This window comes from Thamnophis elegans, chromosome 6 (assembly GCF_009769535.1).
Source record: "Thamnophis elegans isolate rThaEle1 chromosome 6, rThaEle1.pri, whole genome shotgun sequence".
Taxonomy (NCBI): Eukaryota; Metazoa; Chordata; class Lepidosauria; order Squamata; family Colubridae; genus Thamnophis; species Thamnophis elegans.
Window position 1 is genome coordinate 8,923,132 of NC_045546.1, and position 19,982 is coordinate 8,943,113.

At 44.1% G+C, this 19,982-nt stretch overlaps 1 protein-coding gene across 1 annotated transcript in view; it reads right to left on the bottom strand.

Moving 5' to 3' along the window:
* NOX4 (NADPH oxidase 4) overlaps positions 1 to 5,228 on the bottom strand; it is a 176,749-nt gene extending 171,521 nt beyond the window's left edge. Inside the window, 1 exon segment of the mRNA XM_032220101.1 lies at positions 5,172 to 5,228. Coding sequence (XP_032075992.1) covers positions 5,172 to 5,228 — 57 coding nt within the window.
* Positions 5,229 to 19,982: the final 14,754 nt, after the last annotated feature.

Below are 19,982 nucleotides of genomic sequence, written 5' to 3' on the forward strand. Positions count from 1 at the left end.
TCTCTGAACTACTCAAAATTCCTGCTACTGATTCTCTGAATTACTCAAAATTTCCTCTACTGATTCTTTGAACTACTCAAAATTTCCTCTACTGATTCTTTGAACTACTCAAAATTTCCACGACTGATTCTCTGAACTACTCAAAATTTCCTCTACTGATTCTCTGAACTACTCAAAATTGCCTCTACTGATTCTCTGAACTACTCAAAATTCCCGCTACTGATTCTCTGAACTACTCAAAATTTCCACTACTGATTCTCTGAAGTCCTCAAAATTTCCACGACTGATTCTCTGAACTACTCAAAATTTCCACTACTGGCTCTCTGAACTACTTAAAATTCCTGCTACTGATTCTCTGAACTGCTCAAAATTCCCGCTATTGATTCTCTGAACTACTCAAAATTTCCACTACTGATTCTTTGAACTACTCAAAATTCCCACTACCGGTTCTCCAGAACCTGTCAGAACCTGCTGGATTTCACCCCTGATCTGCATGTTTATTCCAGGAAACTGTCAAATGTGGAAATATGTAGAGCAAGGGTGTCAAACTCAATTTTGAGGGCCACTTCAGGGCTGTTCTTGACCTCGGGAAAGCGGGTGTGTGTGGCTGAATGGGTGGGTGTGGCTGACTGGATGGGCATGGCCAGCTTGACACCACTCCCCAAACTTCTGTCATGTTTTCTCTTCGCACTGGGTAGACTGGGGTGAGCCGGCGCCTTACATTTTCCAGGATGGCCCTGTGGGCTGGATCCAACCACATCACGGGCCGGATGTGGCCCATTGGCCTTGATTTTGACACCTCTGATGTAGAGGGGGGGGGGAAGCTGCACATCTGACCTAAGTGATGTTATTTTTACTTATCTGTGAGTTTTGCATTAATGTGAACTGATCCTATTTATCTCAGGATGAATAAGTACAAGTAGTCCTTGACTCTTTGTTAAGTGACCATTCAAAGTTACAACAGCACTGCAAAAAAGTGAATTATGACCACACTGACAACTGTGGCAGCCTCCCCATGGTCACATGATCAAAATTCAGACACTCGGCAACCGACTCATATTTGTGACGATGGCAGTGGGATCCCCTTTTGCGACTTTCTGACAAGCAAAGTCAAGGGGAAAGCCAGAATTCACTGAACAAGCGTGCAACTAATTTAACGATTGCAGAAATTCACTTAGGCACTGTGGCTAAGAAGGTTGTCAAGGGGGCAAAATTCACTTAACAACTCTCTCACTTAGCAACAGAAGTGTTGGCCTCAATTGTGGTTGTAAATTGAGGACTGTGACTCGGATGGACGTGCAGGGGGCAATTGAGTAGCATTACTACAAGTACTCTTTAATTTGCAGCCAGTAGCTTAGAATAACAGAATTGGAAGGGACCTTGGAGGTCTTCTAGTCCAACCCCCTGCTTAGGCAATAAACCCCACACCACTTCAGACAGATGGTTATCCAACATCTTCTTAAAGACTTCCAGTGTTGGAGTATTCACAACTTCTGGAGGCAATGTTGTTCCACTGATTAATTGTTCTGTCAGGAAATTTCTCCTCAGTTCTAAGTTGCTTCTCTCCTTGATTAGTTTCCACCCATTACTCCTCATCCTGCCAAATTTAGTAAGTGAATCACTGCAGTTGTTAAGTGAATAATTTAGTCATTAAGCCAATCTGGCTTCCTCCATTGAGTTCAAATGTTGAATGGCAGCTGGGAAGGCTACGAATGGTGATCACATGCACCGGGGTCTTTGCAATCAATATAAGTACATGCCAGTGGCCTGGAAGATAACCAGTCAAGGCCGTGCGTGCCATGCGACATGGCTTCACATGTCACTTTGGGCACGTGTGCTATAGGTTCACCATCACGGACCTAGAAGTCCCCTTCCAACTCCGTTCATCTGTATTAATGGGCTTCCCTTCTTCCAAGAGAAATCTTCTCTTGTGAATAATAATCTGCAATGCCATGTTGACAATGTTGAAAGGCAGGAGGGGGCTGGGATCTGCCCAGTTCCTATTGACGGATTGGCTGTTGCGAATCCCCCTCACTCGCCAATGGCTGCCCATGTGGTTTGAGCTGCTGGAGAGAAGCAGCCAGCTGGTTTCCCCCCCACCCCACCCACCCAAAGGTTATCTGCCTAACTTCATGCCTAACCAGCAGGTTCCTGAGAGAAGTCTGGGAAGGAAAACGGAAGAGGCTTCTGAGGTCAGGGGGAGAGAAAGAGGAAGGAAAGGAGATAAGGAAGGAAAGAAAGAGAAATGTGGAAGGAAAGAAAGAAAGAGAAATGTGGAAGGAAGGAAGATGAGGAAAGAAAGGAGAAATGTGGAAGGAAGGGAGGGAGGAAGGAGAAAGGCAGAATTGATGGGGAGAGAGAAAGGGGAAGGAAGGAAGATAAGGAAAGAAGGCAAAAAGTAGAAGGAAGGAAGGAAGAAAGAAAGAAAGAAAGAAAGAAAGGAAAGAAGAGGAGGAAAGAAAGAAGGACATATGTGGAAGGAAGAGACAGAGGGGGAAGAAAAGTAGAATTGATGGGGAGAGAGAAAGGGGAAGGAAGAAAGATAAGAAAAGAAGGCGAAAGGTGGAAGGAAGGAAGGAAGATAAGGAAGGAAAGAAAGAAAGAAATGTGGAAGGAAAGAAAAGTGTGGAAGGAAGGAAGGAAAGAAGATGAGGAAAGAAAGAAGGAGAAATGTGGAAGGAAGAGAGGGAGGAGAAAGGCAGAAATGATGGGGAGAGAGAAAGGGGAAGGAAAGAAGATAAGGAAAGAAAGAGAAAGATGGAAGGAAGGAGGGAAGGAAGGAAGGAGAAAGCAGGGGGAGGGAGAAAGAGCAAGGAAGGAAGGAAATAAGATAAGGAAGGAAAGGAAGAGAAAGGAGGAGAGAAGGAAGGAGAAAGGCAGAAGTGTGGAAGAGAGAGAAAGGAAGGAAGGAAAGAAGGAATGAAAAGAAGGAAAAAAGTAGAAGGAAGGAAGGAAGAAGGAGGAAGGTAGAGAGGAAGGAAGGAAGGTGAAAAGCAGTTTTCACTTATGAAGGGAAACGGAAGAACCTTCTTGGATGAGAAGAGAAACATTTTCAAAAAAAAAAAAATCCTAAGAAAGTCCAGAAGCTTTTTGGGAAAAGCCTCTTTGGGACAATCGTGACCTGAATGATTGAGAATCTCCACAGACACTGAGTGCAGCTAATCCTCAACTTACGACCACAATCGAGCCCAAAATTTATGTCGCCAAGTGACACCTTTGTTAAGGGAATGTTGTTCCATTTTACGACTTTTCTTGCCGTGGTTGTTAAGTTAATTTTTGCACTTGTTAAGCTGGTAACACGGTTGTTAAGTGGATCTGGCTTCCCCATGGGGGTCCTGTGACCCCAGGCCACTGCAACCGTCATAAATATGAGTCAGTTGCCAAGGATCTGAATTTGAGTCATGTGATGTTGCAAGGGGTTGTAAGTGTGAAACACAGTCATAGGTCATTTTTTCTAGTGCCGTTGTAACTTTGAACGGCCGCTAAACGAACTGCTGTAAGTCGAGGACTACCTGTGGTCCTTTTTCTGGAAAGTCCATTTCCACTTCTTCCGCATTTGTCAGGAGCCCTCGGAAATCCAATCCAATGCCCTCGCTTTGCCAAGCCAGCGTCTGCACATGCTCAGGAACCCTCCCTCTTCTCCCATCAACCTGCTCAGGAGACACACTTCCTCCATTCCTCCCTATCCAGTCAGAGCTGAAGAAGCTTCTTGGATGAGAAGCGAAAAGTCTTCAAAGAAAAAACAGGGAAGTCCACTTGTCTCTGGAGATTCTCAGTCCTCCGAGTCATGGTTGTCCCAAAGGTGCTTGTTTTTCCCCAAGAGGCAACTGGACTTTCTGATCTTTCTTTGGAGACCGTTTGCTTCTCATCCAAGAAGCTTCTTCAACTCGGACTGGATGGTGGGGAATAGAATAGAATAAGGAATAGAAGATAAGAGAATAAGAAATAGAAGAGAAGAGAATAAGGATAGAATAGAATAGAATAGAATAGAATAGAATAGAATAGAATAAGGAATAAATAGAATAGAATAGAATAGAATAGAATAAGGAATAGAATAGAGTAAGCTATAGAATAGAATAAGGAATAAATAGAATAGAATAAGGTATAGAATAGAATAGGGAATAGAATAGAGCAATGAATACAATAAAATAGAATAGAATAAAAAATAGAATGGAATAAGGAATAGAATAGATTAGCATAGAATAGAATAGAATAGAATAAGGAATAAAATAAGGAATAGAATAGAATAGAATAAGGAATAGAATAGAATAGGGAATAGAATAGAGTAAGGATTAGAATTGAATAAGGAATAGAATAGAATAAGGAATAGAATAGAATAGAGTAAGGAATAGAATAGAATAGAATAAGGAATAGAATAGAATAGGGAATAGAATAGAGTAAGGATTAGAATTGAATAAGGAATAGAATAGAATAAGGAATAGAATAGAATAGAGTAAGGAACAGAATGGAATGGAATGGAATAGAACAGAATAGAATTCTTTATTGGCCAAGTGTGATTGGACACACAAGGAATTTGTCTTTGGTGCATATGCTCTTAGTGTACATAAAGAAAATAAAATAGAATACATTCATCAAGAATCATAAGATACAACACTTAGTGATAGTCATAGGTTACTAATAAGCAATCGAATTATATAGGAAATAAATAAAACAATATAAAATTTAAAGACAAGCAACATGGTTATAGTCATGAATGGTAGAGATAGGTACTAGGAAGGATGAAAAGAATAATAGTAATACAGTTTTAGTAGACAATTTGACAGTGTTCTGGGGATTAGTTGTTTAGCAGAGTGATGGCATTCGGGGGAAAAACTGTCTTTATGAATGGAGTCAGAGCTGAAGAAGCTTCTTGGATGAGAAGCGAAACGTCTTCAAAGACAAGCCAGAAAGTCCAGTTGCCTCTTTGGGACAAGAAAGTCCAGTTGGACTGAGAATCTCTCCAGACTTCCTCCGGACCGGCCGCGCGTGGAAGAGAAGAGCAGCAAAGCGCATTTTTTAAAAACTTTTTAGAAGTTTTCGTCCTTACGCGCCCGGGCCGTCCGGCGCGCGTCTCCAAGCAACACCAACACCAACACCAACACCAACACCAACACACACACACACACACACACACCTCTTGTTTAACCCACTTGGGAAAGGCTGGCTCTTACCAGGAGGAGATGCTTGCTTCCCTCGTTGGCCAGCCAGCTCCTGCAAGACGGAGCCATGATGCCCGCACCGGCTCCGCTTCGCCTTTCTCGGGGCAGCCCCAGACCGGGCTCTTCCTTTTCAGCTGCCGGCTGGCCAAGCCTCTCCTCTTTCTCCCCTCCTTCCGGCCTCCCCCTCTCTAGCCTCTTCCCTCGCCCCCTTCCTTCCCCTGCCCTGGGCGAGGGGGAGGGTATATCTGACCACCTCCCACCCTTCCCACCTTCCCTGCGCCTTGCAGACAACTTGCAGGGTGGCGCCGACCGGCTCCTTTGTCTGCGGCCGGGCGGGGAGAGGAGGGAGGCTTGGGCTATGCACACACCAGCGCCTGCCAGCTTACTCTACGTTCCCCTCCCGGGCCGACCATGGGGGTCTCCAACAAGGTGGAGGGGTGGAGATCCTCTGGCAGTCCCGTCCCCCTCCGAGAGTGCAAGCGCTGGCTCTTTTGCTTCTTGCACGCCCCCGTGTGCTTGCCGAATCCCTGCCCGGGGGGGGGAAGGGAGGGTTGTCAGCCCGGAGCCTCTTGGTTTGTCCGAATTAAGTTCGTGTGGGATGAGCGTGGGTTGGGTGTGCATTGATTCCACGCGCATATACAACAAACAGATCCGTTTGAGGTTGGGGGTATGCGCGTGTAAGAATGAACTGACACCATCCACACCGTGCATTGACTTACTCGTATTACCTCAGATTATTACACCATCACCAAAATATTTTGAGAGCTGCTCCCGAGGCATCAAAGATCAAACCAGGTAATCATATTCTACTGATGAACGTTCTTCTAGTTTTCCAATATTTAGGAAATAGGAATAGAATAGAAGTAGGAGTAGAGTAGAAAAGAGAATAGAATAGAATAGAATAGAATAACAGGATTGGATGGGACCTTGGAGGTCTTCTAGTCCAACCCCTGCTCAGGCAGGAAACCCTACACCACTTCAGACAATTTTTTATCCAACATCTTCTTAAAAACTTCCAGTGCTGGAGCATTCACAATTTCTCAGGCAAGTTGTTCAACTGATTAATTCTTCTAACTGTCGGGAAATTTCTCCTTATTTCTAAGTTCCTTCTCTCCCTGATTAGTTTCCACCCATTGCTTCTTGTCCTACCCTCAGGTGCCTTGGAGAATAGTTTGACTCCTTCTTCTTTGTGGCAACCCCTGAGATATTGGAAGACTGCTATCATGTCTCCCCTAGTCCTTCTTTTCATTAAACTAGACATACCCAGTTCCTGCAACCGTTCTTCATATGTTTTAGCTTTTAGTCCCCTAATCATCTTTCTTGCTTTTCTCTGCACTCTTTCTAGAGTCTCCACATCTTTTTTACATCGTGGGAACAAAACTGGATGCAGAATTCCAAGGCTGTCACAGAGAAAAGGGGTGCACCCTATTTTTCAAAGCACCTGAGGGCAGGGCAGGAAGTAACAGATGGAAACGTATGGAGGAGAGATTCAACTTAGAATGTATGAGAAATTTCCTGTGAGAAAAATTAACCAGTGGAAGAGCTTCCTGACTCACTGGAATTGGTAAATTGGTAACACCATTGTTAAATCAATCAGGCTTCCCTATTGTCAGAAGGTCACAAAGGGAGTTGTGGTGAGCCAGGGACACCGCAGCCACCATAAATATGAGTCAGTTGCCAAACTTCTGAATTTTGATCTCGTGACCATGGGGATGTTGCAATAGTCATAAGTGTGAAAAGCCATCATAAGCCACTTTTATCAGTGCTGTGTTGTTGCAACTTTCAACGGCCACTAAATGAATGATTGTAAGTCAAGGAGTACCTGCATGCAATGCATTGTAGGAGATCTAAGGCTATTTTGGGATGGAATGGGACAACTCGTCGCAGCCAACTGGCCATGGAGAACTTGGTATGGTCAACTTGCCATGGACAACTCACCAAGGCCAACTCACCATGGGACAACTCAACAATTCAATTTAATTATTTAAAATAGTTAACATTATTTTAATTTTTGTCATTCACATTTCATTTTGTTTCTCCTTTGACATTCTTTCTTTTATCCATTTCTTTGATATTAGTGTAACTCTTGTCCTGCAGTGAATTATCCTATGGCAAGTTGGCCACGGAGAGTTGGTCATGGCAGTTGGCCATGGAGAGTTCACCTTGGCAGTTGGCCATGGAGAGTTGGCTGTGAAGGGTTGGCAATGGAGAGTTGGCCATGGCAGTTGGCCATGGAGAGTTGGCCATAGCAGTTGGCCATGGAGAGTTGGCCATAGAGAGTTGGCCGTGAAGGGTTGGCCATGGAGAGTTGGCCATGGCAATTGGACATGGAGAGTTGGCCATGGCAGTTGGACATGGAAAGTTGGCCATGGCAGTTGGCCATGGAGAGTTGGCCGTGAAGGGTTGGCCATGGAGAGTTGGCCATGGAGAGTTGGCCGTGAAGGGTTGGCCATGGAGAGTTGGCCATGGCAGTTGGACATGGAGAGTTGGCCATGAAGGGTTCGCCATGGAGAGTTGGCCATGGCAGTTGGACATGGAGAGTTAGCCATGGCAGTTGGACATGGAGAGTTGGCCATGGACAGTTGGTCATGGCACTTGGACACAGAGAGTTGGCCATGCAAAGGTGGCCATGGCAGTTGGCCATGGAGAGTTGGCTATGGCAGTTGGACATGGAGAGTTGTCCCATATTGGTGGTAGAAGATTTCTTCAAGAATAGGGAAAAATCTATAAGACAAAAAAATAAACATTCTTAATGGACTATTGGAAATATAGAAGCGACATTACTTCTACTAAAGAGAATGTTATAAAGTAGTGCCTGAACAGGTTTTCAGACTTCTGCACCGCCCGCTACATCTTATTGTGATTCAGTAAACAACTGTGCATAATTAGTATGTATCAATTTCTAGAAAAATGCTTAATTTTGTACCCTGTGGAGATTATACTAGTTTCAGTTCTCTGAAAGATTTATTGAAACAGACAGTGATTAAACCTTTTTCGTAGAATTGTATCATGCCATACATAGTCACTTGTGTGTGTAATGGTGAAGATGTTTGCCTGGAAAAAAGCAGGCTCTGAGTTCTAGTCTTACCTTAGACAGGAACTCATTGATTTTTAAGACATGTGGTCAAAGTAGAAAGAGAAAAATAGAGAAAAAAAGATCAGTCCATAAACTTCAAGCGGAGAAACGGGAAATGTTGCAATCACTTCAATCCACAAAACATCATTACAAGCAGGAACAACAACAAAAAACTTTTTAAAGCAGTCCAATAGGGATTAAATTCGCCGCTTTATTCTTGCTTAAAGGACTAATTATTATTTTTTAAATAATTTTTAAAAAGGGTTTCTTAGGGCAATCTTGAGAAAGAGAAAAAAAACCTCACCAGATGGAATGCTTTCACTTCTTCTCTTCCTTCGGGAGCCGTCTCCGACTATGTCAGCCTGGGAGCTGCCTGTTTGCCACCGATTGGAAGTGCTACCCTTGGGTCAATCAGGGACTTTGCGCTGTCCCTGCGACCAGCAAGGTTTTGTCTTCCCAGTCACCATCTCTTCGGGACAGTTTAGGTCCTGCTGGACCGTCCAAAGGCAAAAGTGTCATTGGCGGGCTCGGACAGTCAAGTCCGCACGATGTGCCATCACGACGTTGGCTCCTCCTCTCCTAAAGAGCAGTCATGGTTGTTCTCCTCCAGGACTGACCAGTTTGATTGCCTAGTTAACATCAACAGTAGCGTTGCCACATTCAACAATAGCATCCTCTAAAATACAGGTAGTCCTCAAGTTACGATACTTCATTTAGTGACCAAAGTTACAACGGCACTGAAAAAAGTGATTTACGACCGTTTTCACACTTACAACCCTTATAGCATTCCCCACTGTCACATGATCAAAATTCAGACGCTTGGCAACTGGTTCACATTTATTAGCGATCACATGATCCCCTTTCGCAACCTTCTGATAAGCAAGAAAGCCAGTTTTACTTAATGACTATGTTGCTAACTTAACAGCTGCAGTGATTGACTTAGCAACTGTGGTGAGAAATGTCATAAAATGGTGCAGCGCTCATTTTATCTTGCTTATCAACAGAAATGTTGGGCTCAATTGTGATCGTGAGTTGAGGACTGTCTATATACCAACTATGAAAAAAAATTAAATCAGAATAGAGCTCGAAGAGACCTTGGAGGTCTTCTAGTCCAGCCCCCTGCTCCAACAGGAGACCCTATATCATTTCAGACAAGCAGCTGTCCAGTTGCTTCTTAAAAACCTCCAGTAATGAAGCACCCACAACTTCTGAAGGCAACTTCTGTTCCACTGGTTAATTGTTCTCACTGTTAGGACATTTCTCCTTAGTTCTAGGTGGCTTTTCTCCTTGATTAGTTTCCATCCATTATTTCTTGTCTGGCCTTCTGGTGCTTTGGAAATTAAGTTGCCCCCCCTCCTCTTTGGAGCAGCCCCTCAAATACTGGAATTGTTCTGACCTAGGCTTCCCAAGATCACGAAGCTGACTCCTCGTCCCGATAAAACCTCTTTTATTTAGGTTAAAGGGAATTCCTCTCCAGCAAAATCCTGGCAAACCGTCTTTCATGAGATTTCACAACTACAGACCTTTATCAGGCTTGGAGAGCTTCCAGGCTGATATCTTCCAAACGCCACGCTGTAGCAGCAATTACTTGGCAAGAAGTCGAGAACAAATCTTCACTCTAATAAATTGAACTAATTGTCTCCTGCAAACTCCATTCCCCTTTCGCTCCATTTTCTTCCCTATAGGAGGGGCCATTCACCGTCCACCTGTGCCTTTACTCCCGGGTCAGCCCCTTGTTCCTTAGCTGTTCCCTTCTGCTGGCAGCTCTGAACATGCGTACATCAGGAACAAGCTCCAGCTGTTCTTCTGCCCCACTGATGTCTGACTCTGAAGGCAGCTGATAGCTGTCAGATGGCTCTGGCCCACTCTGCCTCCGATGCAGAGCCCTCATCAGAGCCTTCCCCAGACTCCAGGACTGGCCCAGTTTCCTCCCCAACCCTCCTCACTGTCTGCTTCTGCCGCCAGCTCCACTGGCCACTAGTGGGCCACAACAGAAATACTGATACTACGTTCCCCCCACTTAAGTCCTTCTTTTCTCTAGACTAGCCTTACCCAATTCCTGCTTCATATGTTTTAGTCTCCAGAACTTTAATCGTCTTAATTGCTCTTCTCTGCGCTTTTTGCAAATTCTCAACGTCTTTTTCGTAACGTGGTGACCAAAACTAGATGCAGTATTCCAGATGTGGTATTTGAAGGAAAGCCCCATGAGAATAAGTTCAGATCTGTTTCAGAGGGCAATGAGACTTGGGAGAAATTGTAAGGCCGACGTTTGTATGTTCTGAGTTGAACTAATAGCAATAGCAGTTAGACTTATATACCGCTTCATAGGGCTTTCAGCCCTCTCTAAGCGGTTTACAGAGTCAGCATATTGCCCCCAACAACAATCCGGGTCCTCATTTTACCCACCTGTAAAGGCTGAGTCAACCCTGAGCCGGTGAGATTTGAACAGCCGAACTTCAGAGTCAGCTGAAGTAGCCTGCAGTGCTGCATTTAACCACTGCGCCACCTCGGCTCCAAAGCATCTCCTGCCAATTTCCGTAGGCTCTAAATTGAGTAACAGAAACAGATTCAAATGCAGCCCCCGGAATCTGAATCTTTGGGAGTTCATCTCTCTCCTGCTAATAGCCCTCCTCTGAAGCACGCAACCCCCACATTTCCTTCCTCTAAACTCCATTCAGAATATGTGTATGCCCCCCTCCCCAAATCGCATCCCCATATAACCTCTCCCACACATTCCTCCTTGAAGTTGGAGTTGAGTGAGCCAGGAGCAACCAGGCACAGCACAGAGATGGAACTGCAAACACAAAGATGTGGAATGTGTGTTTGTGAGTGGGTGGGTGGATGGGTGGGTGATTAGCACTGGAGTATAAAAACAGACAGACATGTACACACACACACACACACACACACACACACACACACACACACCAAGCTGTAAGGAACAATTGAAAGGAAATCAGTTGTCCAGCTCTCTGATGACTAAGACAGAAATTCTTCTTGACTTGGAATGAGGTCATTGGGTACAATGAAAGGAGAATAATTAAAAAAGCAAGGAGCTTGCAAACTCTTCTTTGCTGATGTCTGGGTTTTGGGGTTGTTTTTTTTGGGGGGGGGCGGGACAATCCTGCCTCTGAAAGCTTCTGATGACAATCCAGAAGATTTTGTGTTGAGTCTCTAGAAAGAGTGCAGAGAAGAGCAACAAAGATGATTAGGGGACTGGGGGCGAAAATGTGAAGAACGAGTTGCAGGAAATGGATATATACAGTTTAGATAAAGAAGGGATGTGTTGGCTCAGTGGCTAAAACACTGAGCTTGTCGATCAGAAAGGTCGGCAGTTCAGCGGGTTCGAATCCCTAGTGCCGTGTAGTGGAGCGAGCTCCCGTTACTTGTCCCACCTTCTGCCAACCTAACAGTTCGAAAGCATGTAAAAATGCAAGTAGAAAAATAGGAACCACCTTTTAATGGGAAGGTAACAGCATCCTGTGTGCCTTCGGCATTCAATGCAGGGGTGGGTTCCGGCCGCCATTACTACCGGTTTGGTGCCCAAATTTTTTTGCATGCACACTCACTTCGCTCGCCTGCACACCAGATACAATTCTGTCACTTACAACAGGCTCATTCTTCAGGACAGAGGTAGACCCCTCTGAAGCCCTCCAGACTGCTCCCAATGTTAGCCACATCAGCGGAATCTGATAAGTGTGGATGCAATAAATCTGGGGGAAAAAATCAGGTTGCCTGCTTAAACTTTTGGTGCCAAGCAGGCATCTCTGCAAGCAAAATGTGCGTTTTAGGCTTGAGTTCCCCTGTAGCTGAAGCAAACTGAAAAGAAAATAGGTTTGCCAGTTGTCGATGGGTAATACCAATGCCCATTCCCATGGGGAAATTACAATGCTTGGTTAACGTTTTAAGCTGACAGGTCCTTTTCCACATCACATAAAAATATTTCCCTCCCCCCCAGAGTAGAACAAAGAGAAGATCCTTCTTCTCTCTCTCTCTCTCTCTCTCTCTCTCTCTCTCTCTCTCTCCTCTCTCTCTCTCTCTCTCTGTCTCTCTCTCTCTCTCTATATATATATATATATATATATATATATATATATATATATATATATCATCTATATATCTCTCTATCTCTATCTCTATCTCTATATCTATATCTATATCTATATCTATCTAATCTATCGATCGATCGATCGATCGATCGATCGATCGATAGATAGATAGATAGATAGATAGATTATACATACATACATACATACATACATACATACATACATACATACATACATATGTTTACACACAGAGGGAAACACTAATTGGAGATACCCAGATTTGTACTGAAGTTTGATTGATACACATTTTTCCACCTTCAATATCATTTGTAGTAAGCTTTAGTAGATTTCAGAAGTCTAGGGTGGAAGAAAGACTTGAACCCATTACACTTTCATATCAGTGGTGGGATTCAATTTTTTTACTAGCGGTTCTGTGGGAATGTTTTGGTGGGCATGACATCACTTGGTGGGCATGGCAGGGGAAGGACACTGCAAAATCCCCATTCCCTCCCGATCAGCTGGGACTCGGGAGGCAGAGAATAGATAGGGGCGCAGCCAGCCAGAGGTGGTATTTACCGGTTCTCCGAACTACTCAAAATTTCTGCTACCAGTTCTCCAGTACTGGTCAGAACCTGCTGAATACCACCTCTGTTTTATATAAAGGTGGTCCTCAACTTACGACCATAATTGAGCCCAACATTTCTGTTGTTAAATGAGACATTTGTTAAGTCACTTAAGCAACAGATATGTTGGATTCAGCTGCAGTCATAAGTCGAGGACTTCCTGTGTACACTTGCCAGTTTGTAATACTATTCAGTATTACAAGAATGGAGGCCTTTGAACTCTGGTGCTGGAGAAGACTCCTGCGAGTCCCTTGGACTGCAAGGCCATCCAACCGGTCAGTCCTGAAGGAGATCAACCCTGACTGCTCTTTAGAAGGCCAGATCCTGAAGATGAAGCTCAAGTACTTTGGCCACCTAATGAAAAGGAAGGATTCCCTAGAGAAGAGCCTAATGCTGGGAAAGATGGAGAGCAAAAGAAGAAGGGGACGAGAGAGAATGCGGTGGCTGGATGGAGTCAACGAAGCAGTCGGCGTGAGCTTAAATAGACTTCAGAGGATGGTAGAGGATAGGAAGGCCTGGAGGAATGTTGTCCATGTACACGACTTTGCAACTAACAACAACAACGATACTATTCAGAATCCCAACTTCTTCCTGGACTCCCCCAAAATTGAAGGCAACTTTCCCCCAACTTCATAAAGTCTAAACTGGATTTCAGTCTTCATCTCATTGGAGGGAGGGGTACAGAATTTAACCGAAACTGGGAAGACAGCATCTTCTTCCCAGAATCTGACTCTTACTCTGTTGTTCGTGCTTGTTTGGCAAAATTGTTGTGGTACAGCATGGACAAAAATGACATTCATTTCTCCATTACCTTGGCCTTTTGGTATGACTCTTTTTCTCTTTGTAATCTGTTGTTCATTAAGGTTATTTCATCATTCAGTAATCCTAAACTTGAGTTTTAGCCAGAGCTCAGTCCTGGAAGAATAATTTCTATTGCCAGCATGTAATTCTGGAATAAATCGAAGCCAGCATTGAGAAAGGAAATGACCTTGAGTGTATTCTAAAACAGAAGCACAGATGTGTGTTTGTGTGTGTCTGTGTGTGTCTGTGTTTGTGTGTGTGTGTGTTTGTGTACAGAGACTGCAACAGTAATTTTACCCCAAGAGGGCTGATATATTCCTAGCCTAGTGTTTCTCAACCTTGGAAACTAGCAGGGGGACTTCTGGGAGTTGAAGTCCACACAGTTTAAAGCTGCCAAGGCTGGGGAACATCGATCTAGCCCATTGTGTAGGAGGGTTGGGATAAAAATACAAAGACTAAAGATCCTGTGTCCACCCTCCCTGCCACAAGTGTATGCAAGGACCCATTTCTTGGTTGTATTAATGATCATGGGAAATGATTTTTTTAAAAAATTGTTTACTTACTAGCTGATAACCCGGCATTTACTGTGTATTTATGTATAGGGGGGAAATGTCTGGCCCAAACATAATTTCTGATGTTGGATTTTCCCCCTTACCAGACGGGGACCCCTTGTGGAGTACTGTGAAGCCATTACCATGGCAACTCCACTGTGCTATACACAGAGGTGGGTTCCTACCAGTTTGCACCTATTCGGTAGAACCGGTTCATCAAATCTACCGAACCGGTTAGAAGAGATTCCACCACTGGACCCGGAAAGCAGCCCACACCTACAGAAGAGGTTCCAAAAAAATTTGAAACCCACCACTGGTCCTTGGATATGATTATTCTACACTATCATGCTCATATTTATAAAACTCAGTGCCTCTGTGAAAGGTAAGGATGACTACTGCGTTTGTGGTGCAATCAGAACATTGCGTGTGTTGAAGTTGTTTTAACGCAAACCAAAGATGCCTTTTAAAAAACAAGTTTACATCATATTTATGCATGCCAGTGCTCTGTGTGAGGTAATTTAAGGTGGTTCTGACAAGTGTCGTCGGCATCTTCATATCCGGTCACATGGGCGGCAAGCCACTTCCACAAAGGAGGCCACACCCACAGAGTAGATTTGAACAATTTTTGAAACCCACCACTGGCTATACAGTAGAAGCCATTTGATGGCCATACATTAAAAGCCATTTTAAGGCACAACAGGCTGTATCTTAACAGAACACCACCAAGGGATGTTAGGGGTGTCTTACCCCCACAGTATTTTTATCCATAGAGTAAATCATCTGTGTACCAAGTTTGGTTGAAATTGTTCGAAGCATTCCAGAGCTATGCTGGAACACACACACACACACACACAGACAAAGTGTGTGTTCTCCATCTGGAGGCATTTGTTGAGATGGGCAGTTCTACAAATGGAAGGAAGGAAGGAAGGAAGGAAGGAAGGAAGGAACAAACAAACAAACAAACAAACAAACAAACAAAACTGAGTGGGGATTTAAATGCTCATTTATTCATTTGTATTTCCCTTCTACACTATAATGCCACTGAAAATCAACAATTTACTGCCAACTTTCATTTGCAAAATGCCACCAAGTAGCTACTGAAAGAAAATGGGGCTAGGTCTGCCTGCCCCACAGATATAGTTTGGCTTTAAGAGCCGTGGTGGCACAGTGACTAGAATGCAGTATTGTAGGCTAATTCTGTTGACTGCCAGGAGTTCGATTCTGATCAGCTCAAGGTTTACTCAGCCTTCCATCCTTCCGAGGTTGGTAAAACAAGGACCCAGATTGTTGGGGGCAATATGTTGAATCTGTAAGCTGCTTAGAGAGGGCTGTTAAGCACTGTGAAGCAGTATATAATTCTAAGCATTATTGCTATTGTATTCTTCATTCTGAAAGAATCAGGAAAGGGGGGGGGAAATAAAAATTGTGGAGTTTTTTGGGGGTGATGCTGCTGACGTCTGAACCAGTTCTATGCTCGGCGATGCCATCTTGATTTTCTATTCTGCACATAGCAATAGCAATAGCAGTTAGACTTATATACCGCTTCATAGGGCTTTCAGCCCTCTCTAAGCGGTTTACAGAGTCAGCATATTGCCCCCAACAACAATCCGGGTCCTCATTTTACCCACCTCGGAAGGATGGAAGGCTGAGTCAACCCTGAGCCGGTGAGATTTGAACAGCCGAACTGCAGTCAGCTGAAGTAGCCTGCAGTGCTGCATTTAACCACTGCGCCACCTCGGCTCTTGTGCAGAACAATCTTCATTGAAAAAATGCTCTTTTTTTCATAACATAAAAAGTTTTTGCACACCAAACTGGTAATAATGCCAGCCCTAACCCATCCCTGTTATGTCTCCATCAGTGGTGGGTTGCAGGCGGTACACCCCAGTATGGATGTACTATTGCCTGCCCGGAGGACCGGGTACCATTCCAGTACAGTGCTCCGGAGGGCCCATCCGCCCGCCCGAGCTCCTTACCTGTATTTCAGCTCTTCAGCGCTTTCACGCATGTGCAGGGAGGGCACAGCACCTGGGCAATGCTCGTCAAGCAGCTGGAGCATCATGGAGGCATCGCAAGAAGTAAGCATGCATGTGCGCATATGTGCCAGAGGTGGGTTCCTACCAGTTCGCACCTATTCGGTAGAACCGGTTCATCAAATCTACCGGACCGGTTAGAAGAGGTTCCACCAGTGGACCCGGAAAGCAGGCCACACCTACAGAAGAGGTTCCAAATTTTTTTGAAACCCACCACTGCTAAAGGGTTATGGGTGTAAGGATCTTGTAACTTGACAGCTTTAAGACTTGCATGCTTCAATGCCAGAGTTCCTGAGCCAACGTGACTGGAGGAGGAATTCTGGGAGTTGAAGTCCACAAGTCTTAAAGCTGTCAGGTTTGAAGACCCCTAGCTTTTTTTCCTAAAGGGTTAGGGGTGCAAGGGTCTTTTAACTTGACAGCTTTAAGACTTGCATGCTTCAATGCCAGAGTTTCTGAATAGCTACTTGGACCGACCTAAGTACTAATTCATAATTTCATATCCGGTCACATGGGTGGCAAGCCACTCCCAGAAAGGAGGCCACACCCACAGAGTAGGTTCGAACAATTTTTGAAACCCACCACTGATGTGCGCGCACACTGTGCACATTCATGTGGTGGACGCCGGGGCCCATTGCAACTGTACCGGTTGCAACAGGATCCAGAACCCACCACTGGTCTCCATCTTTTCTATAAGCCAACAAGATAGTGAGCAGCGGAAATGTCTAATACAGTTCTACAAAATTATGGAGACCAGAAGAAATGTTTGTATGGAATGTCTTAGGAAACACCAAATACCGGTAAAGTTTTTGTATTTATATGATCATTCTCAATCGCTAAACCAAAATGCACTTAAAATGTAACCTTGCAGAGTTTGGGGTGCAGGAGTGGGTAGAAAGTGATGAAGATTTTGTTTCTTTGAAGGCCAGGTTGTCTAGAATCACACATCTGTCTTTGGATTTGGGATGCTTTGGGGATTCTAATTTTTCAAGGATGCTAATCATCAAAGGCAGTGTTGCAAAAACAACCATGGCTTTAGATAATGCTAGAAAAACTGTCCATCACATTCCTCATAAGTACATCCCATTCTCTCCAAATCCTCCTTATTCAAACAAGCTTACATTCTTGGGCTGCTTAAAGATGAGAACAAAACGAGGTTGGTATCTGCATGATTTATTCTCTGCTTAGCCCATCACAGCTAAGCTTCTGCTATCCTTATTTTTCAACTGGATGATTGACTGGTAGACAAATTGTACCTTGGTAGAATATATCCACCCTCCTTCCCAATGGATATCGATGATGATAAGGATGAGGATGATAATAAGGAGAAGGAGAAGGAGGAGGAAAAGAAGAAAAAGAAGAAGAAGAAGAAGAAGAAGAAGAAGAAGAAGAAGAAGAAGAAGAAGAAGAAGAAGAAGTAGTAGTAGTAGTAGTAGTAGTAGTAGTAGTAGTAGTAGTAGAAGAAGAAGAAGAAGAAGAAGAAGAAGTAGAAGAAGAACCATCACCAAAGTACAGAAAAATTGCTGCAGGCTGTGAAAAAACAGCATAAAAACAACAGAAACCAAGGCAGAATGTAAGGAAAAACAGCTGAATGACAGATTAAATAGATGGAAAACCAAAGCTTTGCATGGACAGCACTTGCAAAACATGGAAGGAAAATGTGATGACAACTTGACATGGACATGGCTTAAGATGGGAACTATCAAGAAAGAAATGGAAGGTTTAATACTGGCTGCTCAAGAACAAGCACTACAAACTAATGCCATGAAAGCGAAGATACAAAACTCCACTGACAACCCAAACTGCCCACTTTGCAATAACAAAGTCGAAACTGTTTCACATTTAACATGTGAATGCAGCAAAATTGCACAAACTGATTACAAAGCTAGACATGACCGAGTTGCTAAATTAATCCACTGGTCATTATGTAAAAAAATATGATTTACCTGTATTCAGAAAGTCATGGGAACATAAAATGGAAAAAGTTATCGAAAATGAGAAGGTGAAGATCTTGTGGGACTTTTGAATACAAACGGATCGTCATTTGGAGCACAACACGCCAGATATCATGGTTGTAGAGAGCCGAAGTGTACATTTTATTGCTATCGCTGTTCCTGGAGATGCCAGAGTCGAAGAAAAATGACTAGGAAAAAATCATGAAATATTGCGACCTGGCCATTGAAACTACATGGCTATGGATGAAGCATGTAGAGTGATACCCATTGTCATCAGGCACTTGGCACCATGTCCAGAATTTACAAGATGCATCAACAAATTGCAGCTTCCTGCAATAACACCAGCGGAATTGCAAAAAACTGCACTACTCAGAACATCTTATATTTAAGAAGGTACTTGGTTGATACCTAGGACGCTGGCAGCAACCTTATCACCATTAGCACCAGTCACTGGATTTGTGATGCATTTTTGAATGTTCAGTTGGCTGAGATTCATGTTTAATGAATAAAGTAATAATAATAATAGGACTACTGACGGTGTTTATACCATTTGACATATTTGCTTATTTGCTTATTATTGTGTTATAAAAAGTTTATGTTGCTATTTATGAGCCGGTTAGAGTCCAAATGATTGGAATGGCAAAAAAAAAACCCACTCTTTCATAATCTCCTCTTCCTTCTTCTCCTCCAAATATTGCAGAGGTGCAACTTATAGTATATTTTACAATTCAAGTGCTTTGTACTTGGCTCTTCTCCTGTTCTCCTCCTTCTTCTCCATCTCCCCCCACTCCTCTTCTTCCTTCCCCCCCCCCTCCTCCTCCTCCTCCTCCTCCTCCTCTTCTTCTTTCTCCTCCTCCAGAATATCGCGGAGGTGCAACTTATAGTATCTTTTACAATTCAAGTGCTTTGGACATGGCTCTTCTCCTTTTCCTTCCACTTGCCTTTCTACTTCTCTCCCACCTTCTCCCCTCCTCCTCCTCCTCCTCTTTCTTCTTCTTCTTCTTCTTCTGCTTCTTCTTCTTCTTCTTCTTCTTCTACTTCTTCTTATACTTCTCCTCCTCCTCCTCCTCCAACTCCCGCCTTCTCCCTCACTTCTTCCCCTTCTTGTGCCTCTTCTTCCTCATCTGCTAGTCATTAACCATTTGCTATTTCCAGCAGTTTCCAACAACTTGCAAGTTGGAGAGCATGTCTCCCCTCCCTTGCCTATCCAGAGAATTGGCTGAGATGCTTCCTCCACCTTATTTCTTCTGTGGGCTAAGACATCTCTTCTTCCACCTATTGCCCCGGTTGTCGTCTTTTCTCCTCTTTCCAAAAGGTTATTCTCACAGCTGATTACAATGTCTTGCCAATGTCTTCCCTTGACTTTTGATTGGAAGGCGCCAACTACTGGAGAGTCAGGGGTGGACTACTACGGGTTCGCCCGGGTTCGGGAAAACCCGTAGCTAATGTTATGGCCGGTTTGGAGAACCTCCAAATCCCACTCCTGGCTGGCCCCGCCCACCCTGCCTCGCCCCTCCCCTTCCAGGAGTCTCCACATGGCCCATTTTGGATGTGAAGTAAGTGCAGGGTCCATGCAGAGGCTCGAGGAGGGGGAAAAATGGGCCTCCTAGAAGTTCCGGAAGGCTGGACACGAGCCCGGGGGAGGGCCTCCGGAGCCCGGGAAGGCAGTTTTCACCCTCCCAGACGATCGAGGAAAGTGAAAATGCCCCCCATGGTGCGGTAGGCCGACTAGGCCATGCCA